Here is a 26,845-nt window from a genome sequence, read left to right as displayed (position 1 = left end):
AACTTACGAAGACACGTTCAACAGCCATATTTCAGGGTTTCCATAGGACAGTCTAAAAAATAAAATAAAAGCTTAAATGTTTTACAGCTGTCCGTTATAAAGGTTTTTAATTTTGAAGGTCATCAGTTCAGCTCAGAAGTTAAGGTTAAAGAAACAACTGAAATTAAAGGAGAAAAAGCTGGTTGCTTATCAAATTAACACGTGATCTGTTATCTGATTATGAAGAGCAGTACATGGTCATTGTCGACATTTTGGGGACGAGAGGAACGTGAAGTAAAAGCAAAGAGCTTTCCACCCAGCGTCCAGAGGTGACATCGGGGGTTCCTTCCTCCCCCGGAGGTCAGACTGGGCTGTGGGTCCGAGGGGGCCGGGCCCACAGGCTTCAGGGGGAGGTCTCCAGAAGCTGCTGTGGGCTCTCCGTGTGGCCGCACAGAGGGCGTGAGGTCCAAAGTGGTTTGCGAGTGCTGTGTGTTTCCTTTTCGTCCCTCGTGTTTTTTCGTGGAGAACCTGGAACACACACGGAGTCGGGGAGAGCGTGTCCGAGCCCCCCCCCGCCCCCCGCAGTGATCACACCCGCCTCCAGCTGTCCCGAGACCCTGTTCACATTGCCTGCCTGCAGTTTTTGAAGCAAATTCCAGACATAGTCTGTATATAGTTCATAACGGATCTCTAATAGATAAGGACTTGAAAAAGTATCCGTAATACCATTTTCACCCGTAAAAAAGTAATCCCTTAATTGTCAAAGACCCAGTATTTGTGTAAGTGTGCGGCTTCCTCCTCACTTCCCGATTCGGGGCTGGTTTCTGTCCGCGGGCCGCAGTCGAGGCGGCACGCCAAGGTCAGCTGCAGGTTCTCCCTGACGTCCCTTGTTCCTCGAAACGTGTCTGCTGTGTCTGCCCTGCACGTGGTGCCTGCTGTGCCCCAGCCCTCCGTCTGTGGCCTGAGCGGTACACGCGGGGAGTGTGGGGATGCGGAATTGAGACCCCGGCCCTGCCGCCAAGCCACGCCTGCGTGTGGACCAGACTCCCGCGGCTGCACGGAGGCGGCCCCGCCTGGCTTCTGCCACACCCCGTGGTGGTGCGTCGAGGCTTCCCGTCCCCGGGACGCCCTGTGAAACACGTTTTGAGAAGCCAGTTGGATGCAGAGGTCTGGTCAGATCTAGGTCCGGCTCCTTTTTGCCGGACCGTTGTTTCTTCCACAAGGGGCACATCCCGTCACCTTGGCTGACTTTGGATGTGGGTGGTGGAGGGTGCCCCGTGCCTAAACCCATCAGTCGTGGGGCTGCAGAACACCGATGCCCCGTCAGCCTTCGCTCGGCTGTCAGCCACGGGGCTTCTCCGAAGAGGAACTTCCCTGGAAATGCTGTTGTAGCGGTGCAGTTATCCAGGGTGTGATTTATAAGTTAAAGGCAGGTAATCGCTTCCTTCTCTTTATCTGCCGGTTCTCAGAATTGGTCCCTCACATCCTGCAGCTGTGTTCACGTTTGTTTTTCCACGCTTCCGAGTGTGTGGATGTGAACATACTTGATGTGTTCTCCTGATTGCCATTGTTGTGTTCCTTCAAGGCCCCGTGGACCCACCCGTCTGCCAGCGGGAGCCTCTCCGGTCAGCTCTTGACTTTTCGGCAGAGACGAGTGGTCCCTCGGAGCCGTGTCCCTGGTGTGACAGGGTGCTCTGGGCGTGTCATCTTCTGTTCCTGCCCCAGACCTGGAGTCGGCCGTTTCTCCCAGGAGCGCTTGTGGCACTGGGCTGTGGCATGTGGAGACCACGGTCTGGCCCCTGGGACAGCTGTGGATTGGGGGTGGGTTTTGGCTTTTTCAGTGGGTGGAGCTGGGAGATTCGTGGCAGACGAAATAGTTCAGGTGTGCGTGCTGACGCGTCCTGTGACCCTTCACCGAGCTCTTCGGTCGTGGCTCTGATCTTCCACGGGCCCGGAATGAAAGAGCCACTTGCTTTGTCCCTGCTCGCAGGGGTCTTGGTGAGGAGGCTCCTGGAATGCTGTTTTGTCGGGGGTCCCGGGATGACACGTTCTTACCGCCAGATGACGTGGCTCATCGGCTCTGGGAACGGTACCACCAGCGGCACACAGGGGCTCACTTGTTCCTTCTTCAAGAGAGAGAAATTGTCTGCGACTCAGTCACATTCACTCGACGTTTGCCCCAAGTCTCAACAGTCCGCTTCCAGAATGGAGTTGGCTGGGGAGGCGGGTGGGGGCATGGGGGCTGCTGCTCACGGAGACGGGGCTCTGTTGTGGGGGACGGAAGTATTCTAAGACTGCGGTGGTGGTCGTACAGGTCCGAACATGCTAAAAACCACTTGATTGTACACGTTCAACGAGTGAATCCTTCATGATATGTGGTTATGTCTGCATTAAACTAAAAACTTGGGCGGGGAGGGTCACATTCCATTCCGACAATGAAAGCTGAGGACTCCCACTCCCACTCAGTACAATGTTTGTCTGTAAACCATTCTGTATTTTCGAGGGCTTATTGATGTCCTTGGACGTGAGGCTACAAATCCTGACCTGCCCTGTCCACAGCCACGACCCTGATGTAGGTCTTGTCTCTCCTTGCCCGGACCTCCGCCCGGTCCCCTGGTCTCTAGGGCATCGTGTGAGCCACCTGTGGCCATCGCCCCCACCAACCCTCGCGCACTGCAGCGGCTCTCACGCTGTGACAAAGCCCAGAAGCCCCTGGGAGCAGTCGATGGTCTGGCCTCTGGTCAGCTCACCGGCCCTCCCTCCTGCTGTCCCGTGGCATCCAGGACGACCACTTCTCCTGTCTGAGCTCGTCCCAGACTTCTGTCCCGTCAGGTTCTGTTCCAGTCTCTGTGGCTGCTCCACAAGTAACCCCAGGCTTGGTGATTTGCAAGGACGCAGTGATGCTCACGAGTCTGGCTGGACAGCAACAGTATGGCTGGCCATTTGCCGGGGCCCTGCCTCCCTTCCTCTTTCTGTGTCTTTCACCCTCTAGGTCCCTCCCTTTCTCTGAGTTGCTCCCGTGTTGGGGGGTCTGCTGGGAGATCTTCACGTGGCCTTCTTGTGTGGCCTAAGCTTCCTAGCTTCCTCGTGGCATGGCCACCAGGTCGCAAGGGGAGCGTGAGAGGGAACCAGGTGGAAGCCGTGTCTGTGCTCTGGTCTTGGGGAGCATGCATCGCTTCTGCAGAATGGAGTGGTCACAGGCCCCCCGTAATCAAGGGGCGAGGACATGCACGCCACCTCCGATGGGAACGATGTGGACATGTTGCTGAGGCTGTTTCTGGACCTCGGTGCCTGGAGTGGGTGTTCACAGATGCCTGAAAGTATGTGATTGTGGACGATGCCCCCTGGTCTCTCAGCCTCGGGACTGGCCCTCCTCCCGTCTGTCCTGCGCAAAGATGATTCTCTAAGGTGTGGGCCTGATCTCACTACTTTCTAGCCGAGAAGACTTAGGTGGCTTGACTCTGTCCTCCGGAAAGTCTGACACAGGGCAGACTTCCCACCCTGACCCACACCCCCTACCAGCTGCTGCCTTTCCTTCCCCCATCATTGTGACCCGAGAGGCCCCCGGCCACACACTCTCGCTCCGGGCCTCCACCCTGGCCTTGCCCTGCTGCCTGGCATGTTTCCAGCTTGTGTGCCGGGCACGATCAGGCCCGAGGCGAGAGGGGAGACGGCATGGGTGTGTCTGAACTGCACCGGAGCCACGGTGAGCAGTCCCTCCCGTGTCCCCTTCCTTCCCTCCCCTTCCACTTTGGGACCCTGATCTTTAGAGGAAGTGTCGGTGAGCAGTAAACTTGGCCTCAATGAAGAAACAGATGCAGGAAGCTGAGGAAGTCCGGCTGAGTCTGGCTATTCAGAGCCCAGCGGTTCCCGGAGGTGGTGCTGCTGGGTCAAGAAACCCTCAGGTGGGGGGGGGCAGCGACTCCTGGTCCGCAGGGTCTGTGGGCATGTGCCGTCCCCAAGCCCACATAGCCAGTCTGGCATTTTCTTTTAGCCATTTACTTGCAAAATGTCCATTTGTAGGCGGAGCCTGCCTCGCCTGGGGCGGATGACACACACCTGCCCCCCGTTCTGTGGCCAGGTCCAGTGCCTGCCTGAGTCTCACTCTTCCCACCGTGGAGGGACTCTGGCCGAGTCTTCGAGGGCCGCGGGCTGCGTCCTGGGCAGTGCGGAGCGGGGGGGACTCGGGTGGGGCTGGGCTCCCTCCGAACGGAGGCCTCGCGTGCTTGTCTTGGGTGCTGCGGCGGGGCTCAGGGAGCGGTCAGGGTACCGCGGTACCCCCGATGTAACGGGCCGTCGCCTCTGAGCCGCACGCTTGGCCAGTTCACATGCTGCACTAGCTCCCTGTTCCCAGAGGGCATTTTGTTGAGTGTCCTCTGAAAAAGGCTTTATCAGGCAGCCTTCTGAAGAGCTTTGACCTGGGACAGCTGTCTTGCAGTCAGAGCTTGTGTGTGGACGAGCTTTTAGGGGAAATGGGGGTACCGCCTGCTGTCTCTGTCAGCAGAGCAGGCAAGCCGTGGGCTTTATGCCATCTCTGACCTTAGAAATTCAGTGAAAATGTGGTGACTTTTCGTTTTGGCCCGAGATTTCCTCCTCCTTCCCCAGGGACTTACATTGGAAGAGGGTAGGTTTGGAGGAAAATCATTCAGAAAGTAAACTTCCTCAAACTCAGACACCAAGATCTTGTCCTTCTTTTCCGGTGTTTCTTAAAAAAGGAAGTGCAAAATGGACTGGGAGACACAGCCGCTTGCCCGTGTTAAAATCGGTCTGTTTTTCTTTTCTCTTCCTCCTTTCTGTTTTTCTCTCTTTTTAAATGTAGCTGCGGATACCCAGGATGAAGCAATCAAGCCCCCGCCCCGGCGGTCATATCTGGGTACGTACCACACCGCACGAGGCTGCCCGCCCGCTGGAGCCCCTGCTTCGTTCATTCTGTGCGGCTCTGTCCCCGCTCAGCCCCCACGGCCATGCTTGCCCCGCGCGTGCGCCTCATGGTACCAGTGCGCCCATGTCCCCAGCAAACTAACCAACACATAGCCTGCTACTGTTAAGCATGAACCAGTTCGTAGAAACCTGCCCATTGTGTGAGTGTGAGAGAAAGAGGGAGGAAGGGTAGGAGAGAGGCGGGGACAAGGAGGTGCTCGGAGTTCAGGTTTCCGAACGCTTTTAAGTCTTCTTTTTGCTGCCGTGGCGAACGGAATTGTTTTCTTGATTTCATTTCGCATTGCATGTGGCTATCTCCTAGAAATAAAATAGATTTTCATACGTCGATCTCGTTTCCTGCAGCTTCGTGCGTCTCGTTTATTGGTGCTGTTAGCTTTTTAGTGGATTCTTTAGGACTTCTGTATGTAAGATTGCATCATCCGCAAATAGAGATACGCTTACTTGTTCCTTCCCAGTCTGGATACTTTTTCTTTTTCTTGCCTAATTACCCTAGAGTCCGAAATGGCTACAACGGTGAGCCTGGCCGAGCTGGTCTTGCTCCCGAGTTGAGTGAGACGGCATCCCTTCGCCACTACGTGTGATGTCAGCCGTGGGTTCTCACAGATGCCTCAGATTAGCGGAAGCAAGAACCTTTCTGTTCTGAGTTTGTTGTTTGTTTGTTGTAGTCCTGAAACAACGTTGAAGTTTGTCTACTGCTTTTCTGTGTCTGTTGAGATGGTCGTGTGTTCTTTGCCCTTTATTCTACATTGACTGATTTTTGTATGTTGAACCAACATTGCATTCTTGGTATACGTCCCACCTGACCATGATGTGTAACCCTTTTTATAAGATGCTGGATTCTGTTTGCTAGTGTTGTGTTAAAGATTTTTGTGTCCATGTTCACAAGAGATATTGGTGTGCGTGTGCGTGTGTGTGTGTGTGTGTGATGACTGTGGTTTTAATATCAGGACAGTACTGGCCTCGTAAGGCAGGTTGGGGATGGGAAGTGTTCCCTCCTCTTCCATTTCCAGTTGTGAAAAATTGGTATCAATTCTTTATTAATTGAAATTTTTTGAGGTGTAATCGATATATGACATCACTTTCAGGTGTGTTATTGGACGTTCGTATGTACCGTATATGTGGTGAAGTACGTTGTGAAATGCGTGTGTTGTACATAGTCTAGTTGACGTTAGTCATCTGACATGGTTACAAGATATTTTCTTCTTAGGATGAGGACTTTTAAGATCTATTCTCACTAAGCCACTTTCAACACACAGTTGAAATAATGTGCAACACAGTATTGTTTTTTTTAATGTCTATTTATTTTTGAGACAGAGAGAGACAGAGCATGAACGGGGGAGGGTCAGAGAGAGGGAGACACAGAATCTGAAACAGGATCCAGGCTCTGAGCTGTCAGCACAGAGCCCGACGTGGGGCTCGAACTCACGGACCGCGAGATCACGACCTGAACCGAAGTCGGATGCTTAACCGACTGAGCCACCCAGGCGCCCCCACAGTATTGTTAACTGTAGGCACCATCCTGTAAATTACATCCCCATGGCGTACTTATTTTGTAACTGGAAGCTTGTACCTTTTGACCACCTTCGCCCATTTTACCCATCCTGAATCCCCCACCTCTGGCAACCACCAATCTGTTCTCTGCGTCCACGGGCTTATTGTGGCTTTGTTTTTTTTGTTGTTGTTGTTGTCAGATTTCCACATATAAATAAGCTCATATGGTATTTTTGTCTTTTTCTGTCTGACTTATTTCACTGACAATGCCCTCAAGGTCCATCCTTGTTGCCAATGGCAGAACGTCCTTCTTTTTTCTGGCTGAACAATATTCCACTGTACATATTTACATCACATCTTCTTAACCGACTGAGCCACCCAGGCGCCCCCACACCACATCTTCTTTATCCATTCACCTGTTGGTAGACACTTGGGCTGCACCCACATCTAGGCTACTGTAAATAATGCTGCTGTAAACACAGGGGTGCACACATCGTTTTGAATTATTGTTCTTGTTTTCTTTGGATAAATACCTAGTAGTGGAATTGCTGGGTCATGTGGAATTCTAGTTTTAATTTTTTTAAGTTTATTTATTTATTTGGTGGGGGGGGGGGGAGGCGTGCAGAGAGACAGAGAGAGACAGACAGAGAGAGAGAGAGAGAGAGAGAGGGAGAGAGAGAGAATCCCAAGAAGGTTCCTCACTGTCAGCACAGAGCCCGACATGGGGCTGAATCCCATGAACTGTGAGATCATGACCTGAGCTGAAATCAAGAGTTGGACGCTCAACTGACCTAGCCACCCAGGCACCCCTGCCCTCCTTTATCCTTTATGATTGATTTCCTTTAGTTCTTTGAACATATTCATAATAACCGTTTTGAAGTCATTTCTGCTAAGTCTGGTAGCTGTTCCCTTTCAAAACCAATTTTGTTTTTATTTTATTTTTATTTTTCTTCTGTGTGCGGGCCACTTTCCCATTTCTTTGCATTTCTCAATATTTTGCTGAAAACTGTATTGCAAAGTACTGTAGCAACTCTAGTCACTGATCCCTGACCCTGGCTGCGGGGAGGCTTGTTTGCTTATTTGTTTAGTGACCTGGCTGGATGAGCGCTGTCTCTGCACCTCTCCTCCCCCAGGTGAGGCTGTGGTTGGTTGAGGTACTTGGTCCTCTCCAAGCCCCTGGGTGATCTGCCTCCACTGCCGTCACACTCACCTGTTAGCCTCCTCTAATGGCTAGCTGATTGCTCTGTTGGTTTTGATAACACGCCGGGGCGTGCACAGGTCTGGTCCAGTTGAGGCCAGGCAGGGGGCCAGGGGGTGTCTTGAGGGCAGTCTTCGAGAACTGCTGTGTCCCCAGGACGACTCTCCTTGGCTGTTTGTGTCTGGTAAACGTCGACCGGGTCTCTGTTTCCCTTGTTGCCATAGTGGAGCTTCCAGCTTCCTGTAATTGCTCGGGTACCAGATTCCTCACTGTTCTGTCAGCACCCTTAGGCTTGAACTTGTTCATACTGTGTTCTAAGCAGAGGTTGTCCCTTTCGGGAGAGCTGCAGAACTGGCTGTTCTCACACCCCCCACTTCCGGGACAGAACCTCTGAACCCCTGCTCTGGCACCCGTGCTGGGGCGGCGTGCTGCTCCTCCCACCGTGGGACCCGTAAACCCCGTGAGCTGGGTCAGGACGGTGCTCTCTGCTGGCTGTGCCCGGTGTGGAGTGTCTGTCCCGGTGGGCAGGGAGCCCTGACTTGTCTGCCCTTCTTGCCAGGAGGAGAGCGGGAGCCCAGCCAGAGGTGAGAAGTGTCTGTGCCCGCACTGGGAGCTCTGGCCGCCCCACCCGGGGCGGAGCTTTTGTCACGCGGGGTCATGTCTCAAACCCTCTTTTCTTAAGTAGATGTTTCTTCGTTGCTGTATGGCCATAGGACACTTTCCAGAGATTGTCAATGGTGGTGTTTTAGAGTTCACAGCGGTTCTCTTATTCTGCCGGGGAGAGCGTCTGCAGAGACCCTCACGTCGCCACTCTGTCCCATTCACTGGGTTACCCGACCGGAGCCCTGGCAACCGGGGTTACACGGGATGTTTCGGGCCAGGAGAGCACGGTCTGTTTTTATTTGGAGCTTCCCTGAAGGCTGGACTCGGGGCCTGGCCGCTTCTTGGTTGGTCTCGTGTTCATGTGAATAGGACATGTCCTCCGTTAAGTTTTTAGAGGTAGCCTTCAAACTGTCATTGTAAGTGAGGGTGCTGTTTTGACTTGGGGTAAAACTACGTCCCCGTCCCTCTGTGTCAAGGCCTCCCTTGCTCTTTCTGCCGAGTCCAGGGTGCTTGTGTGGAGAGTCACTGCTCAAGCACTTGTCTGCGGGGCTGTTGGCCGGGGTGACCGGCCTCCTGCTGGACTGTTGGTGCAGGGCACGGGGCCTCAGCCTGTGGCCTCTTGTCCAGTGTAGGATGCCCACTAACCAGAAATTAGCAGCAAAAGAAAGAGCCAGAAATGCAGTAGGATAAAAGGAAAAGGCTGCTGCAGTTGAGGGATGCCGGAAAGGCCAGCCCGTCACAGAGCCCAAGACGGGCTCACCTCTGCTGGGGGGTTAGCCACGAGGACGTGATGGGCTTCCTCTCTGAGAGCATTTTTCAGTGAGGGCCAGTGCTCCGGCTCACTGCTCAGTCGTGCTCAGCTCCCTCGGGTGGGTTGGGGCATCTGGATCCCTGGATCTGTGTCTCACGGCAGCGGCCCGCTGGTCCCCTGGCCCGCCCGCTGGTCCCCTGGCCCGCCCACTGGTCCCCTGGCCCGCCTGGTGGGGGTGGGTGTGGGCGGATGGGGCAAAGGTGGCTCAGTACAGTGAACTGCTCTGAAGGCTGACGAGGGTGTTTGCAGTCCTACAGCCAGATGGCGCTGTTGTCTTTGCTAACCTTGTTTCCCTGTCCAGGCAGAGTGGTTGCAAGCCACCTCCTCCCCTGCCCTGTGGCTTCCCTCCCGCACAGCAGGAGCCCCACAGGCCCCTGTCCTGAGCTTTCTCTGGTGGCCCCACAGGCGCCACATGCCCCCCCTCTCCCCCAGAGCCTGGCGTCCCCCTATTCCTTGTTGGAGTGTGAGCTCGGGGACGTGGGGTCGTAGGTCAGGGCTGTGTCCCTGTGTCCCTGGATTGAGCGGGCACTCGGCAGGGTCACAGAGACAAGCACAGGTGCTTGGGCAGGGGCGGGGGACGGGGAGCTTCCAGGAGAGCAGTGTGGTGAGAGCTGAGTGTCACTTTGACCCGGGGTGGTTTTGTTTTTACGGAGAGTTGATTTTTAAATATTTAAAAATTTTTCGAGAGACCATAGAGTTAAGGTGGGAATCCGGTAGTGTTTTTTCGAGCTGTTGGAGAACAAGTTGCTGACTCGGTGTTTGGTGACACCCACGTCCTCCAGTGTTCCCTCTGGAAGGCAGGACCTGTGCCTCCACGGCCACAGCGCGGCCTGGTCCCACGAGCCTGGCGCCCGCGGTCTCACCACGCCAGAGCTGCCCTCGCCGTTGGCCGTCCGCTCCCAGGGCTCAGTTCCGGACCTTTGTCCTGGGGGTCCTGGGGCAGCTTGGCTGAAGGTCCCCCGTGCTTCCAGTGCTGGGGGCCACACGGCGCTGTTCCACCGGCCCCCACGCCTCTGCGGGTGGTTTGTACCTGTTGGGGGACACTTTGAAAGGATGTAAAGAGCCCATTCCCCCTCAGTCTTTCATCCTGTTCCCGTGTGTGATGGCCACGACAGGGACGCATGGCCTTGTGCCTCATTCACTGACCAAACCCCGTGTCTGGTTGGCCTGCTGCTGGGTCCCCACGTCCTGTCACCTCAGGGTGCCGCGGGTGTGTCCGGCGATCTGGACTCTGCCAGTGGGGAGCCGGCCGGGAGGGGGCGCTGAGGGAGCGGGACCTGAGTGCAGGGAGAGGCCTGGGCTGGCCCCCGAGCCCCACCAATTTCTGTTCTCTTCCTCAGAAACTGCTGATGGGCAGGTCCCCTGCTGGGCTCGGTGAGGGGGGGGGGGGTTGGTGAGCTTTTAATCTCAGGAAGCAGCACAGCATGACTGCCATTGGATGGAGCTACGAGGGGTGAAGGCCACCTGCCGCCTGGGAAGTGGCCCCTGGCCGCGCGGGGACTTTGTTTGGTAGACTTTGTTTTTAAAGGTAGCTGATTTTCAGTGCTCAGTAGGTGCCAGACGCTGTTTTAAGTCTTTTACCGGAAATCGGTCATTTAATTTTCATGCTGGCCTATGCACAGTGTGCTGTGATTCCCCCATTTTACAGGCACAGAGAGGTTGGATCACTAGCCAGGAAGGCACACAGCAGTCAGAGGCCGGCTGGGGCCCCAGAGCCATGTTCACAGCAGGACCACGCGTCCCCCCATCTTCGCTGGCAGCCTTGTGTGTGTTTGCTCCTGGATCACCCTGGGGCCCTGCACTCTCCGATGGGTGGGCTCTCACCACAGGTGCAGCCCCCCCCCCGTCTGCATGTTACTTCTGCCCTCGGTGGCTCTCCTGCCGGCTGTGCCCCCTTCCCGCTCCCGCGGGGACCCCAGCCTGTGCCGCACACACCGGGGCAGAAGCCGTTCAGTGTGGAGCCACAGCCTGTCTGCGGGATGGGGGCGGGGGGTTGTGTGCCCAGGCGCGGGGGACACCAATGGACCAGGCAGTGTGAGGGCCCACAGAGTGACCGCGACAAGTGGGGCGCTCGGCTCTGTTCCTGGCGCCCACCGCGTGCAGCGTGTTGTCTCTGTGGCTGCTGTACGAGGCCCTCTGGGAACCTGCCTTCCCCCCCTTGGGCAATGGCCCTGCTCGCTCTGTAGCCGCCTGCCACGCGGGATCAGGGCGTCCTGTCCTGTAGGACAGAGCTGGCAGCCCCGGCCCGCCCAGCAGCTCAGCCCTGGCTGGCCCGCTTTGCTTTGTCACCGTGTGTGTCGCGGACCCTGGGAGCGCCCCTGTCCCCTGGAGGGCAGCCCTCCGTTCACAGCCTCCCCTTGGTTTGTGGGCATCTGGGGGCAGGGGCCGGGGGGGTCGGGAGCTGGGGTCCGGGACCGGCCACGGTGGCCAGAGCCCCCAGCACTGCCCATGCCGCTCGGGGCACATGGGGGTCTTTTGAACGTGGCTCGTGTGGAGAGCCCGTGGCTGTGTGGTTCACACGACTTTCTCCAACAGCTTCTGGTTGTGGTTGTGGCCTCTGGTGCTGGGCCTCCCTCCACCTGCGGCGCCCAGGCCTGAACCCTGGGTCCCCCCGTGGTCTCTTGCAGTGTTTTTCCAGCAGGAAGGACTTTGCCTGCACCGGCGGGGACAGGCCACACGGGGGTGCTGGCGGGCTTCGAGGTCTGGGAGGCGCAGGGACCGCTCCAGGTTACGTAACTGTTCCGTCATTAATGGGGTCTGCGATGGAGCCCTAAGAGGTGACCCGAGGGGGCAGGGGTCTCCTCCTCAGGGAAGGCTGGGGTCTCTGCTGCTCTCGTTCCCTGGGGTGGAATGAGACAGCTGACGAGGCACTGGTTCTCTCAGCAGACTGACCACCAGCTGCCTCCCTGGGGTCAGGCCACAAGCTGCGGGGCTGCACTTGGCCTTGGCCCCTGCCTGGCCAGGCCCTCTGTGACCCCACGAGGCCCGGGGCTGTGTGGAGGGGCACCCGGCCCCCTCGGTGGCACGCTGGCTTTCCTCAGCCCTTGGCTGAGAGACAGGAGGTGAAGCTGCATTGGTGGGATCCCGTGACAGCACGTGGTCTCTGGGCCACCATGGAGTCCCTCAGCCATGCAGAGGCTGGTGGCTGCCCCTGCCCCACCGGGGCACAGAGGAGGGGCCCCTGCCCCAGTGGGGGTGCAGAGGAGGGCCCCCTGCCCCAGTAGGGGTGCAGAGGAGGGGTCCTCTGCCCTGACGGGGATGCAGAGGAGGGGCCCCCTGCCCTGGTGGGGACGCAGAGGAGCCCCCCCCCCCCGCAGTTTGTTCAGTGGGAACTCCCCACGCAGCTGTGGGAAGCTTCCTTTTCTCTGTGAAATGTGTCTTCATGATCTGAGAGTGGAGTTAGTGCATGGAGGTTGAAGAAGGGGGTCTGTTTTTAAAAAACGTCTCCATGTATAGTTTACATACAAGAAAATGCCCCCTTCTAGGTGCGCATGCCCATCAGGGTAGTCACTGGGGGCACTGGAAGGGGGTTTTGTTTGGTCGGTGGGGGTGGTCCCTGGCACCTGCCCCTCCCGTGTGCCGTGAGCCGTGTCTGCCCCTGGGGAGTGTAGACCGCGGGAGCCAGATGCTGTTCCTGGTTTCTCGTCGGTGGAGGAGCATCGGGGCAACTCCTGCTTCTATCGGCCAGTGAAGTGTTGGGATTCGAGGTTCTTGGGGTCCCATCCAGCTCGAGGGACTGTAATTCCCATGTGGTGGGTCAGAGGGCCCAGGGCTAGAAGGACACTGACCGGCCTCCTCGTCCTTGTGCTGGGCCCACTGGACCCTGTGGTGAGGGAGGTGAGGTGCCATACCGCACACACACCTGTGCCGGTGCCCAGGGCCCCCTGGGTCCCTCTGAGACCGCGGCCTCCTGGCCGAGCACCTGTGTGCGTGTCTCGGGAAGAAGGCGTGTGGGTGGCTTCACCGCGAGGGCTGCCGAGGGTGGGCCGAGCTCGTTCTGTGTCCGTGGGTCTTAATTACCAGACGGCGTGACCTCATGGGGCGGCGTGGCATCCTGAGGCGCTGTGAGGTTAGGCCCTTGTCTCAAGGTCACACAGCTGGGGTGTGTGCATGCCCGATGCTGGCGTGGTGTCAGCCCTTGTGAGGGACTGGCCGTGACCCCAGCAGCAGGGGCTCCTCCCCGGAACACCTTTTCACTGGAGCTGGCTCTGCATGACCTTGGCTGTCCCCTGGGGACGTGGCCAGGTCTGTAGGCCTGCCGGGGGGGCTGTGGCGAGGAGAGGGCACCCGTGTAAAGGACTTGCCTGGTGAGGAAGAGGAAGGGGTCGGTAGAAAGGACTAGAGTTTGCTCTTTGGAAAACTTCACGGGGTCAGCAGAGGGTCAGCAGAGGGGAAAAGGAGCTGGGGGATTCCTTCCACCTCTCGTACCGTCTGCAGCTCGTGTGGCCACTGCACGGGGCAGGCTCCTGCCGTGACTCTGGGCCAGCTGTGGTCACCTCGGCCAAGGCGATGCTTCCATCATCAGGGTGACCGTCCGGGCTGCGGAGGGAGTCCACTCCCGCAGTCAGAACAGAACTGACTCTAATTCTGGAGCCTTTGGCTGTAAAAAATAGCTTCTGTGCCTTCTCACACCACACTTGATGGATGGTGGTTAGAGTCAGTCCCTGGGAAGCCCTCTCTAACCTGATCTCCTGCCTCAGAGAGGGGAGGCCAGTAGAGACAGGGGGTTGGGGCCAGAGGGGGGACTGGGAGACAGGGAGGCTGGGGACAGAGAGGGGCTGGGGACAAAGAGGGGGCTGGGGGACAGAGGACTGGGGTCAGGGGGGAAAGTGAAGACAGATGTGGTGAGGCTGGTGATGGGGGGGCTTGGGTCTGTCTCAGCTGGCCTTGGGGGAGGGGCTGCCTGGGTGAGGGTAGGGAGGTGGTCTGGTGTGGCTGAAGCGTGTAGTGCGTGGGGCATGTGGGGTGGGGGTGTGACAGTTGAGGGAAGGCTTTACCACTCAGCCTGTCTTCTGGCGGGGGGGGGGGGGTCCGCCGGGGGCTTGTGAGGCAGTTAGTGTCACCACGGCCCCTTCGGGCTCCGGTGGGAAACAGCTTCCGGGTACAGCTGTCTGTTCGCATCTGGAGCCAGCATTGCGGTGTTTTTCCTGCACTTTCCTCCTGACTCATGAGCTTCCTCAAAGTGCCTGCTCTTTTCACCTGCGGCTTGCTCAGCATCCTCTCAGAAAGACCAGGTCTCTTTCGTCACCTTTGGAGCATCAGAATGCCAGCGGGTGAGAAATCGGGTCCCTGTGCCCATCAGGCCGCCGTCTCCTGGTGCAGATTCCCTGTCCGCGTTCTCCAGACGGTGAACCTGGAGGGGGTGAGGCTGAATGGGAACCCTCATGGGCTGTGGGCAAGGAAGGGGTCAGTCTGCCAACCCAGGGAAGCCACTGCCCTGACAGGTAGGGACTTCCAGGCGTTTAAGTAGTGAGGAATCCCTCGTGGCTGTCAGCCGTTCTCTGAGCAGCAGTTAAGGGGCAGGGAGGGCTGACCGTGGCTGGGAGGAGGCTGGCCTGTCCCTCGCCCTGCACACATCTGTTCAGCGCTAAACTCCTTGCTTTCAAGTCTTGTCTAGAAAACACCCTGTGGGACCTAACACATCCCATCTTGGTCGGTGTGCGGGTTGTGAAAATGCTGAGGGGGTGTGACTCGGGTTGGCCCTCCCGTGTCCTGTCCCGGCGCCTGGAGCGCGGGCTCCTTACCCGCACCTCTCCTGGGACACTCACTGCAGGTGCAGGGGTCACCTCGGGGGCTCCTTTTGAAGAGTGGGGCTGCCTTCCCCTGTGTCCGGGTACAGCACCCGTTTTTCCTGAGAGGGAAGCCAGAACTCTCTTTAAGTTTATTTTAAAATTTATTTTAGTATTTATTAATGAAATTGTGTGGACATAGGAATCTCTCAGAAGTGTAGAAAAAGTTTGGGTCTATCTGATACAGATCAGGAATCTGTACTTTTTAAAAAGCATCTTCTGCGTTCCTCATTGCAAATCTCATTTCATGCTTTCTGTATTTACCCGGTATTATCCTCGGCTGACATTTTTGCTTATCTAGTTCCCACTTGTCTCTCCCTACCGCTTGGTTTAATTCACTGCAGTGTATCAGTCACACCTGATGGGTGCATGGGTTGCTGAATTTATTTTAAATGATCCAGGATACAAAGGACAGCACCTTATACTTGAAGTTTAAAAGAAGTATTTTAACTCCAGCATTAGAAAATATACTTACTAACGTGGCTGTTTATATCTGTATTTTTCTGTATAAAATATCATATACGTTAAAACTATTTTGTTCATTAAAATTTGTCTTTTGAGGTATAATTCACATACCATAAAATTTACCCTTGAAATTTTCTTGAGATAAAATTCACAGCAAATTCACCATTTTAATCACCTTAAAGTACACGATTCAGTGGTTTTTAGTACCTTCACAATGTTGTATTATCATCGCCACTATCTAATTACAGAACATTTCTTGGGGGCACCTGGTTGGTTCGTTCAGAAGAGCATGTGACTTTGGAGTTTGAGTTCAAGCCCCATGTTGGGTGTAGAAATCACTTAAAAAAAAAAAGGTTTAATTATGGAACGTTTCCATCACCCCAAAAAGAAACCCTATCCCTCCCAATTTCCCCCTGACCCCAACCTTGGGAAACCACTCCTCTGTTTTCTGTCTCTGGATTTGCCTGTTCTGGATATTTCACACAAGAGAGTCCTACCAGATGCAGTCTTTTGTGACTGGCTTCTCTCACTGTCACTTTTGTGACTACATGGATAGACTGCGTTTTGCTTATCCATTCATCCATCGAAAGACATTTGGATTCTTTCTAGCTGCAGGGATAATGCAGCTGTGAATACTCGTGTACGAGTCTGTATACGATGCATGTTTCAGTTCTTTGGGCACGCACATGGGAGTGTTGCTGGCCACAGGTAGCTCCGTGTTCAGTCATTTGAGGAACTTCCAGAACGTTTTCCGATATTCCCACCAGCTGCACGTTACATTCCCAGTTTCTCCATGTCCTCACCAAAAGTTTTTCTTGTCTCGTTTCGTTCCCGTCATAGACGCTGTGATTGCACTTCCCTGACGACCTGTGATGCTGAGCATCTTTCCACGAGCTTCTTGGTCATTTGTGCGTTGTCCTTGGGAAAATGTCTATTTAGGTCCCTTGCCGTTTTCTAAATTGTGTTGTCATTTTATTGTAAATCATATATACTCAGAAGGAATATTTCTTCTTCAACTGTCCTGGGAATGCTGAATGATGTTTATTTTATAGATCGTTAAAAGTGTTCAGTTTTTATTGGTGCTGCTGTCTTAGGAGATAAACCCGGGATGTGTGCGTTTTCCCCGGCAGCAGCCCTCAGTCTTCCCCGGGGTCTCAGGATAACTGCCTTGGGACCGGCTCGGTGCCACGAGGGGTCAGGTGGTGGAGACTGAGCTGCTCTCTGGGGTCCCCTGGTGACGGCCGTCACACTGAGGAGTGCTGAGGACACGCCCAAAGGAGGCTTTGCTAACTTCTGGAATCCAGAAGGCAGAGGCAGTGGACGAGGCTCCTCTGGCCTCAGGTCCCTCATTGGGGAGTCGGGCCCAGGGGCCTGATGAGCCCCAGAGCTTGGCGCTCTGTGCACACCCCACTCCCCTTGCCCTTTGCGGGAGCTTTGGCCCGGGAGGGGCTGACACACGTGGCCATCGGGCTGGCCCTGCTGGGCCTTGCCGCGTGCCCGTGATTGAGGCTCTGCGGCGGAGCCCTTTGCCACCGAGCGGTTCGTGTGTTTGCAGGTGGGTGACGCTGTGGCGAGAGCACTAGGGCGCTACCAGACCTCCAGGTCGGCTTGTGTGCACTGTGCACACGATGCTGGGTGTACTAGTGCCCGGGGCCGCTGCCCTCATCGCGGCTTCCGTGGGTGCTATTTTTATGTTCCTTCAAGCTTCGGCTGTTTTGTTTTGTTTCCTTAATGACATTCAAAAGCGTGTTTGTCACACACTCTTGGGTAAAATTACTGGTCGGGTTTAGAAACGGTCCTTCTCAGGTCGCTTCTGCTGCAGATGGAAATTAGATCCCTCTGCCTTCATCTGGTGGTACAGGTGCAGGCAAAGTAAGCCAGTCCTGCCGGGGGGCTGCTAATCTGCAAAGTTTAGCGCAGGCAAGCTGGTCTGCACATGGGCTGAGATCTGTGGAAACCTTCAGAGCTGCAGTTCTGTTGAAAAAGGAGGCTTTATGGAAAATCCAGCCTTAATCTAAGAAGAGACCGCTGTGTCCTTCAAGTGTCGTTTTCCTTGTTAAAAACGTTTGTGCGCAGAAGGATCTGGGACAGCCCTTGGTAATCGGGGTTCTGCGCTGAAGTACCTCCTGGGTGCTGTTGGCAGAGACTTGTCACTGGTGAGGATTGTCATGCAGGGTCCCCAGGTCCGTGTGGGGCAGTCCCCTCCTGCACTGTGTGTGGGGAAGGACGCCGGGCTCTAGGGGTGCAGGCACCCTCTCCAGAATTTCTTGTTGGGGAAGAATCAGGAAGCACGGTGCTACTGGGGGCCAGGTGCGCAGACGGGGTGTGGTGATGGGAGCGGCGTCAGGGGCGGTGTCCTCGGGGCCAGGGGCCACCCTGGGCTGCTTCTCATGTGTCCCTGTTATGTGCTCCGTGGACACGCTTTTTGAGTGCTCTGCCCGTGAGCACAGAGGCCGGAGTCAGGGAAAACCGGGAAGCCCTCCGTGTCCTCGGCTGTCCCTGCAGATGTCCGAGTTGCTCGGAGGACCCGCTGCCTTACCAGAGGGGACGTGTGCCTGGGCCATGATGCTTCCCCGTGTAACTCCAGGTTAGGAAATGGTCCCACAGAAAAGGCGAGGCCCCCCGTGTGTGAGGGACAAGGAATGTGAGCCCCGAGGCTCTGATGGCTGTTTCCCAGAGAGGTGGACGTGTGTCCTGTGGTCCGGGGAACGTGGCTCCTAAGAGCCCCATGGCGGCAGGAGAGCAGCAAACTTGAAAGTCCTAGGCTGTGGAGGTGATGCTGCTGGGCTCCCTCGGGTGGCTGTGTGGCCTGGGGTGGGTGTCACCATCACCATCACGTCACTGTCGCTGTGGGAACGACATGGGCCCCCACACAGCGCTCCAGCCCGCAGGCGCTCGCCGCGGGGAGCAGAGGGGGCAGGCTCGCATGGCAGGGTGCATGCGAGGGGCGCCAGTGGGCTCGGGTCCCCCGCGGGCTGGAGCGTGTCCCTCCAGCCACCCAAGGAAAGTGCCGTGACCTGGGGAGGTAAGGCCTGGGACCCGGCAGTAGCCTGGGTCTCATCTCGGAGGGGGATAAAGCTTCGGCAAAGCTTCGGGGAAAACTGCCGTCATATTCTGTTGACCGTGGGCAGGGCTCAGGAGGCTTGGGGCTGCTGTCACGGACGGACGGCGCCCCGCCGCGGTGCCTGAGGACTGGGGGGCCCTGTTGTCCTGGTTGTGTGGCTCTGGTGCGCCCCCGGCCCCTGGAACCTTCTCCCTGAGCTTCGGGCAGCTCAGCTGGCTTTTCGCAGCTTTTCTGCGGTGTGATCAGTGCAAGGTGAACACGTGTTTAAAGTGTGCGGTTTGGGTAGGTTTAGACACGTGTTCACCATGAAACCTTCACCCGTGATCTGAGACAACGTGCTTCTCACCCCCCCAAATTTCCTCTTTGTAACCCCCACCCCCCCAAGCAGGCAGCTCCCGTCTGCTCTCCATCACTACACATTCGTCGCCTTTACTAGAATTGGGCGTAAATGAAATCACATGGTGTGTACTCTGTTTTGTCTGCCTTCTTTCACGCGGCAGAATTATCCTGAAATTTGTCCACATTGCAGCGCGTCAGTGGGTCCTTCCTCGTTAGTCCATCTTGATTGTACTGCCGTTTTTCTGCTTATTCACTGGGGGTGGACATTTAGGTCACTTCCAGTTTTTGGCTGTTACAGATGAAGCTGCCGTGGCCATGTGGGTACAGGTCTCTATGTGAACGTATGCTTTCTTTTCTCGGGTGTGTACCTAGGAGTGCACGGGCTGGATCCTGTGGTAAGTGCATGTTTAACTTTTTAAGAAACCGTCCGCTGTCTCCCCAGCAGTGTGTGGGTTCCTGCTGCCCCACCCCCTCGTCTACACCGTGTGAACCTGTCTTTGGTTTCAGTCGTCTGTGGTGGGTAGTGGCAATCTCATTGTGGTCTTCGTCTCACGAAGGATGTTGAGCATCTTGTCCTGTGCTTGTCTGTCATCCTGTGTCTTCACGGTGAAGTGTCCACGTCTGCCAACTCAAAAATCGTTCGTCCTGAGTTTTGAGTTTCATTGGTTTGCACGTAGGTCCTCTGTCAGACGTGTGGTCGGCAGTATTTTCGGTCGGTGCTCTTTTTGTCCCCTTAACATTACCGTTGGCGAGCAGAAGTCTTTCAGCTTTTAAGAAGTCTGCTTTATCAGTCTGCTCTTTTGTGGGATTGTGCTTTTGGTGTCCTAGCGGAGATGTTTGTACGACTGTAGTTTCAGGTTTTACATTCAGATCTGTGATCCACTTTGGGTTAATTTTGTTTATGATGTGGGCACAGGCCCAGCTTTGTTCTTGCGTATGGTTGTCCAAAGACTATCTTTTCTCCACCAAGTTGCCTTTGTGTGCTTGTCGAGGATGAGCTTCTGTGGTGGGGGGAACTCTGTTCTGTTGCACTGATTTGCTTCTCTAGCCCTGGGCACTGCCACATGTCTTGATTACTGTCGCCTGCTAATAAGTCTTCGGATCGGGCAGCGTTAGTCTTCCAACTTTGCTCTAGACGCTGTGCGTTTCTGTATGGCTTTTAGAATCAATCTGTCAATTTCTACAAAAAACATGCTAGGATTTTGATTAGGATTATCTTGGATCTTAGATTAGTTTGGGTAAAATTACGATTATGCAGAAAGTGTTAACACAGCAGGCTCGTAACGGTGGTCTCTGGAGAGGCCTGCTTGCAAAGCTGGCCCCTGGCTGGTGTCCGGGAACTTGCATTGTAGGAGACTTTGCTTCATTCCCAGAACCGGTGGAGTGGCTCTCTGTGCCGGGACTGTTGGCCCGACATGGTAGACACTGAACACCTGCTTCCCTTCTGGAAGTCTGGGATTTTGGTATGTGCCAGGCAGAGAGCGTCTACATGGCCAGCACCCAATGAAAACTCCGGGCCTTGAGTCTCTAATGAGCTTCCTTGGTCGACAACGTTTCACACGTTGTCGATAGTTCTTTGCTGGAGGAATTAAGCTCATCCTGGGTGAGTCCTTCTAGAACAATCGTCAGACCTGGGGATGCTCTGGGAACTCTTACACATACAACATTGAGACTTCTGGACGTGAGCACTGTGTGTGTCTCCGTTTATTTACGTTTTTTAAAATGTCACCACTGCTTCCCTCCCAGTCTTCACGTACTGGTATTGCACATTGTCAGGTTTATCCCTAAGTATTTCATACTTTTCGAGGGTATCATATATGGTATTGTTTTCTAAATTTCTGTCTCTTTTCTCTTGCTTACTCGCCACAGTGAGGCGGGTGTGGCGTCGGGCAGAAGGTGGTGCATGCACTTGCCCTGTGTCTGATCTTAGGGAAGGGCATTCGCTGCTCCCCACGAGGACGATTGTTGCCTGCAGGTTCTGTGTGGGGTTGTTTTTTTCACAGGTTGGGGATGTTCCTTTTAATCTTCAGTTGTTGAGGATTTTTATCAGGACCGAATGTTGAATTTTGTCAGATGCTTTTTTTCTACATCTGCTGATGCGATCCTGTGTTTTTCTTTTTTAGTTTAGTATGATATAGTGCATTACATTGCTTGATTTATGGACATTGGCACAGCCTTGCATTCCTGGGATAAACCCTACTTGGTCATGATATACTAACCCTCTTATATATTGTTAGATTTTATTTGCTGAAGTCTGTTCAGAGTTTTTACATCTATGATCATGAGTGATATTGGTCTGTAGTTTTCTTGTAGCACCTCTGTCTGGTTTTTGTGTCAGAGCAGTGCTGGCTTCATGGAATGAGTTGGGAATTATCCCATACTTTTCAATTTACTAGATGAGTTTTTGGAGAATTGTTATTTTTTCTTCTTCAAATATTTGATAAAATTCCCTAGGAAAGCCCTCTGTGCCTGACGTTATCTTTGTGGGAAGTTTTTAATTCAAATTCAGCGTCTTAATGGATATAGGGCCATGTGTATTACCTTTTTCATTGGGAGCACATTCACACCTTTTCTGTTTTTCCTAATCATTCTGGCTGGAGGTTGATCCATTTTATTGATCTTTTCCAAGCACCAGCTTTGGTTTCATTGATTTTCTCTATTTTTCTGTTTTCTGTATATTGGTTTCTGTTATCCTCCTTATTTCCCTTTATCTGTTTCCTCTGGGTTTACTTTGTTCTCTGCTCACCCCCCAGTGTGCTTGCCCTCCAGTGTGGGCATCGAGGGCCATGCGTGCGGCCGCGAGTCTTTCCCAGCACTGCATTCAACTTGGATGTAGCTTTTTTGTTTCAGTCGGTTCAAAATATATTCTAATTTCTCTTTCCTAATTTCTTTTTGAGTTCTCCTTCTAACACATTTATCTATCTATCTATCTACTATCTACCTATCTATCTATTATTTGAGAGACCATGCAAGTGGGGGAGAGGGGTGGAGGGAGAGAGAGAATCTTAAGCAGGCTCTCTGCTCAGTGTGGAGCCTGATGGGGCTTGATCCCATGACCCTGAGATCATGACCTGAGCCAAAATCAAGAGTCAGATGCTCGACTGACTGAACCACCCAGGTGCCCCCTAATTTTTTAAAACATTATTTATTTAGAGAGTGATCAAGCACGAGTGGGAGAGAGGCAGAGAGATTGGGAGAGAGAAAATCCTAAGCAGGCTTCACAGTGTCAGCTCAGAGCCCAATGTGGTGCTTGATCTCACGAACCGTGACATCATGACCTGAGCCAAAATCAAGAGTCAGACACTTAACTGACTGAGCCACTCAGGTGCCCCTCTCTTTCCTAATTTTAAGTTTTCTTTCTTTATTCACGTGTTGATGGGCATTTGCTGTGGGTTTATGGTCCACCTTTACCTTTGTCTGCCTCAAGTGACGTCCTGCCACCTGCACATGCTGCTGAGAACCTCACCTGCAGGGCGTCACTGATCCCTCCTGTCCCTGTGATTGTTTGGCATATTTAGCTTTATATATGCTAAAACGCTACTGTTTCTTAAATTTGTTTGATAGTCAATTGTGTATCAAAGAGATTTAAGTTATAAGAAGAAAAATCAAATACATTTACCCATTTAGTTACCATATCTTAAAAAAAATTTTTTTTAATGTTTATTTATTTTTGAGAGAGAGAGGGACAGAATGTGAGCAGGGGAGTGGGGAGAGAGAGAGAGAGAGAGAGACAGACAGACAGACAGAATCTGAAGCAGGCTCCAGGCTCTGAACTGTTAGCACAGAACCCAGCATGGGGCTCGAACTCATGAACTGTGAGATCATGACCTGAGCTGAAGTCAGATGCTTAACTGACTGAGCCACCCAGGTGCCCCAGTCCATTTAGTTACCATATCTAAACTGAAGATGTTAGATCTGTATTTCCATCTGGTGTCGCTTTCCTTCTGTCCAAAGGACTTCGTTTAACATTATACAGAGTCTTTAATTATCAAAAATATCTATATCATATAAACAGTTAATTTTGGTTCATAAAGATATAAAATAGCCATACCTTTGAGTGAAGAAATCCTAACTCTGGTGAAGCCTTAAAATAGCAACAGGAAGTTAAAAAACAAAACAAAACAAAAAAAACTAATGCATTTGAATTAAAGAAGGTATCTAATAGGTACTATTTGGTAAATGCGAATAATGTTATTTAAAGCCTGCTATCTATTATATACTTTGCTGAAATACTTAAATATCTATGTATATGATTTAAGTGTGCATAAAAGACTTGGGCATTTTTCTTCCAGACTCTCTACATCATTCAGCACACAATTCAAAGTATTATGATATATCCGAAACATTCTCAGTTATGAAACTCTCAGATTATTGCTTTCAGCGCTAAGGAATAATTTTTCTTTTCTTTACGAGAACATTTAATGGTTGTGATTTCTGGAATACCGTTCCCAATATCTCAAAAATTAGAGTAACAAAATTTATTTTTAAATTAGGATTATGATTTAGAGGCAAAGTAGAAATTACTACTTATTTAAATTATAAAATAGAAAATAATAAAATCATTTCAAGATAACGGTGAAAGAGTTCTTGCCTAAGAGTCTCCAACTTATTATTTGGCTTTGGTTGTTATTTCAGGTTGAAACAGCATCACTAGTATTGCTGTCTTAGAGCATTTTGCTTCCGGGAAAAGCCTTCCCAGATTCATAGGTGTTGATCATAATGGCCCAAGCAGGAAGAGTTTTAATTAAACGGGGAATGAGTCCTGTAAATAATCCTGCAAACCCATTCTTAGCAACAGTGTTCTTCATGATAGTTCACGTTGACATATGCAGAGGCAGAGAAATTTTATGACATTCACATATCCAAAGTTGTGTCTGCTTTTGTGTTTTTGCCACGTCAAAGGGCAAAGCTGCGATAGCTGCAGAAAAACCAGACGATGCCCCAGAAGTATAACCAGACGATGCCCCGGAAGTATAACCAAGACTACCCCAGAAGTAAAGTGGATCATAAATGTTGGTTCATATAAACTAGATTTCACACACGGCGGCTTCTTTAAGACTTCATAATTATACCAGTACAGTGATCTGGCAACAATTCCAGCAACAGTTGGTATATGACTTTTATTTTCTCCTAATTTTGATTTCAGAAAATTAGTTAATTGATCATAGCAGGTAAACTAAATGACTGTGGCAGGAACTGCCATCACTAAAGTAGGGGGAAAGCCACTCCACAGGGATTTAATGCCCTCATTTCGAATGGTTTTCTTTTCTTTTTTTTTTTTTTTTTTTAATTTTTTTTTTTCAACGTTTTTTTTTTTAATTTATTTTTGGGACAGAGAGAGACAGAGCATGAACGGGGGAGGGGCAGAGAGAGAGGGAGACACAGAATCGGAAACAGGCTCCAGGCTCCGAGCCATCAGCCCAGAGCCTGACGCGGGGCTCGAACTCACGGACCGCGAGATCGTGACCTGGCTGAAGTCGGACGCTTAACCGACTGCGCCACCCAGGCGCCCCTCGAATGGTTTTCAAAAAGGCATCCAATGGGAACGTCCTGGCTTCTTATACCATGCTTTGTTGCCTTCCGCTTCACAAACACATAAATGATCCATAAGTCCATTACTCTACACAAAACATTTTCCTTTGGAGAATGGGTTGCATTGGGCTTGGAGTTGAAACTTCACAACATCCAGAGGAATTACCATTAGTGATGTCAGGATAGCTCCAGCATGAGAGGCAAACATTTGTTGAAGAGGTGTCACTTTGATAATCTGTGGTCCCTGTGATTCAGGATCCATATTTTTTAACTGATTGAAGAGAAATCTGGTTTAAGTCTTTTCCTCAACTCTATGCTCCATTATTTTATTGTTTGTAACATCAGTAGCTGAAAATCTGGTGAAGGAGGGCAAGAGGTCCCGGCAACCCTAGTAGGTGGGAATGACCCTTGTAGCGGGTTGGGCTAGCCTCCTGGGCTAACTGCATTCACTATGTTAGGTCAACAAGGAGCCACAAGGACTCTTCACGGTAGTGGAGGGACCCGAAGCCACCGGCCTTTTTAAGCTGTTAAATGTGAAAAAAAAAATCTTCATTATCTGCCTTCATGTTGAACAATAGTTTCATTAGGTATAAAATTCCAAGCTGACACGTTTTTTTTTTTCAGTCTGTTCAAGACGTTGCTCCCTTGCTGTCTTGTCTTCTACTGATGAGCAACTTGACATTATTCTTCTTTGTTCCTCTGTATGTAATATATCCTTTTTTCTTGCTGCCTTTATAATTTTCTTCTTATTACTGGTTTTGGTGAGAAGTCTGATTATGTTGTGCCCTGGTGTGGTTTTCTTTATGTTTCTTGTGCTTGGGATCCGTTGCACTTCTTAGATTTATGACTTAACGTTTCCATAAAATTTGGGAAGATTTTGGCCCTTTTTTTCCTCCAGCAATTTTTTTCTGCCTTCCCCCAGCCCTGAAATTCAGGGACTCTAATCACACAAATACTATGTGCTTTGAAGTTGTTCCACAGCTTACTAATGCTCGGTTGATTTAAAAAATTCTTTTCTCTTTCTTTTTAAATTTATTTTTAAAAATTATTTATTTATTTATTTTTATTTTTTTTAATTTTTATTTTTTTATTTTTTTAAAAAATTCTCTTTTCTCTTATATTTTGCAATTTCTCTTCCTATGTCTTCAAGTTTCCTAATCTTTTCTTCTTCATCTAATCTGATATTAACCCCATCCATATATTCATTTTTCATCTCAGATGTTGTGATTTTTATGCCTAGATGGTTTTTTTGGGAGGGAGTAGAGTCTAAAAATATGTATATAATTTTCTGTATCCCAACCTAACTTTTGAACAAATGGAATATAGTTATAATAACTGTTTTGAGGCCCTTGTCAGTTCTAACATTCATGTTGGTTCCAATTTTTTTTTGTTTTTTTTTCCGGTTGGTCTATTTGTCTCTTCATTATAGATCACATTTTCCTGTTTCTTTACATGCTTGGTAATTTTTGAGTGGATGTCAGACATTGTGAGTTTTACCTTGCTATCTGCTGAATATTTTTAAGTTTCTATAAATATTTGTGAGCTTTGTTCTGGGGATGTGGTTAAGTAACTTGTAAACAGTGTGATCTTTTTAGATCTTGCTTTTAAGATGAGTTAGGTGGGAGCATTGCTCAGCCTGGGCTAGTTACTCCCCACTGCTGAAGCAATGTTCTACCTAAAGCCCTGTGAATTTCGAGGTTTCCCATTCTGGCTGAAAGGAAGACACTGCTCCTGGCCCTTTGGGAATGCTGCACCCTGTGAATGCTTACCTTTTTCGGTGGTTTTTTGCCCGGTCTTGTGATCGGTGCTTGCTTTGTCCTGCAAACGCCAGCCGCCTCGTGTCCTAGACCCAGCTCTGTCTTCCCCACTGTGGGTTTCTGGGGGCTTGGCCTGGTTCTCACTTCATTTTCTGCACCCTGGAAACTCCAGGCCGAACCTGGGGCAGTTTGGGGCTCACTTCACCTGTATTGCATCTCCTAGAGATCCCTGTCCTTTACTGCCTCGTGTCCAGTGTTTTGCAGACGTCTGTTTTGCCCAGTTTGTGGCTATTTGGACAGTAAGTCTGGTCTCTGTTGTTCCATCTTGACTGGAAAAAGAGTGACAGCTCAGTTTTCATTTTCCTGGCTTTTGTATTCCCTTAACCGCTCCTAGCTGCTTATATGTGTGACTACCCATCTGATGTGGGTTTTTCTTCCTCCTCTCGACACTGGACTTTGCCAGAGTGGAAGGATGCCTCACCCTTCCTTTGGGAAGCAGTGGTGACCGATTGGCTGTTCCTTTTGCCACCTTTGCTTTGTTAGAATCGCTGTCTTGGGCAGCAGTAGGGGTCTGCTTTCCCTTCTTTCTTGTACCTGTCTTATTTCACTCAGTATCATGCTCTCAGTTCATCCATGTTTTAGCACATTGCAGACTTTTCTTCCATTTTAAGGCTGAATAATTCTCCGCTGTATGTACAGACCACATTTCTCTTATGCATTTACCTGTTGGTGGACCCTGAATTGCTTCTGTGTTTCAGCTATTGCCAATAATGCTGCTGTGAACATGGTTGTACGAATATCTGTTTGAGTCCCTGCTTTCAGTTCTTTTGGGTGTATCCCCAGAAGTGGAATTGCTGGGTCATGTGATTCTGTGTT

At 51.9% G+C, this 26,845-nt stretch overlaps 1 protein-coding gene and 1 pseudogene across 7 annotated transcripts in view; one reads left to right on the top strand and one right to left on the bottom strand.

Annotated features, from left to right (window-relative positions):
* Nucleotides 1-26,845, top strand: part of SLC66A2 (solute carrier family 66 member 2) — a 52,311-nt gene that overhangs the window by 11,766 nt on the left and 13,700 nt on the right. For 5 of the 7 annotated variants that reach the window (XM_042961441.1, XM_042961443.1, XM_042961438.1 and 2 more), the window contains exon 4: nt 4,799-4,852. The exons of the other annotated variants lie outside the window; for them this stretch is intronic. In XM_042961441.1, coding sequence (XP_042817375.1) covers nt 4,799-4,852 — 54 coding nt within the window. The remainder of the gene's footprint in view (nt 1-4,798; nt 4,853-26,845) is intronic. 7 annotated transcript variants of the gene reach the window in all.
* On the bottom strand, nt 23,266-24,589 carry LOC122232341 (annotated as a pseudogene).

This window comes from Panthera tigris, chromosome D3, assembly GCF_018350195.1.
Source record: "Panthera tigris isolate Pti1 chromosome D3, P.tigris_Pti1_mat1.1, whole genome shotgun sequence".
Classification (NCBI taxonomy): domain Eukaryota; kingdom Metazoa; phylum Chordata; class Mammalia; order Carnivora; family Felidae; genus Panthera; species Panthera tigris.
The sequence above is the reverse complement of the archived record's forward strand: the minus strand, read 5'-3'. Positions and strand labels throughout refer to the sequence as shown.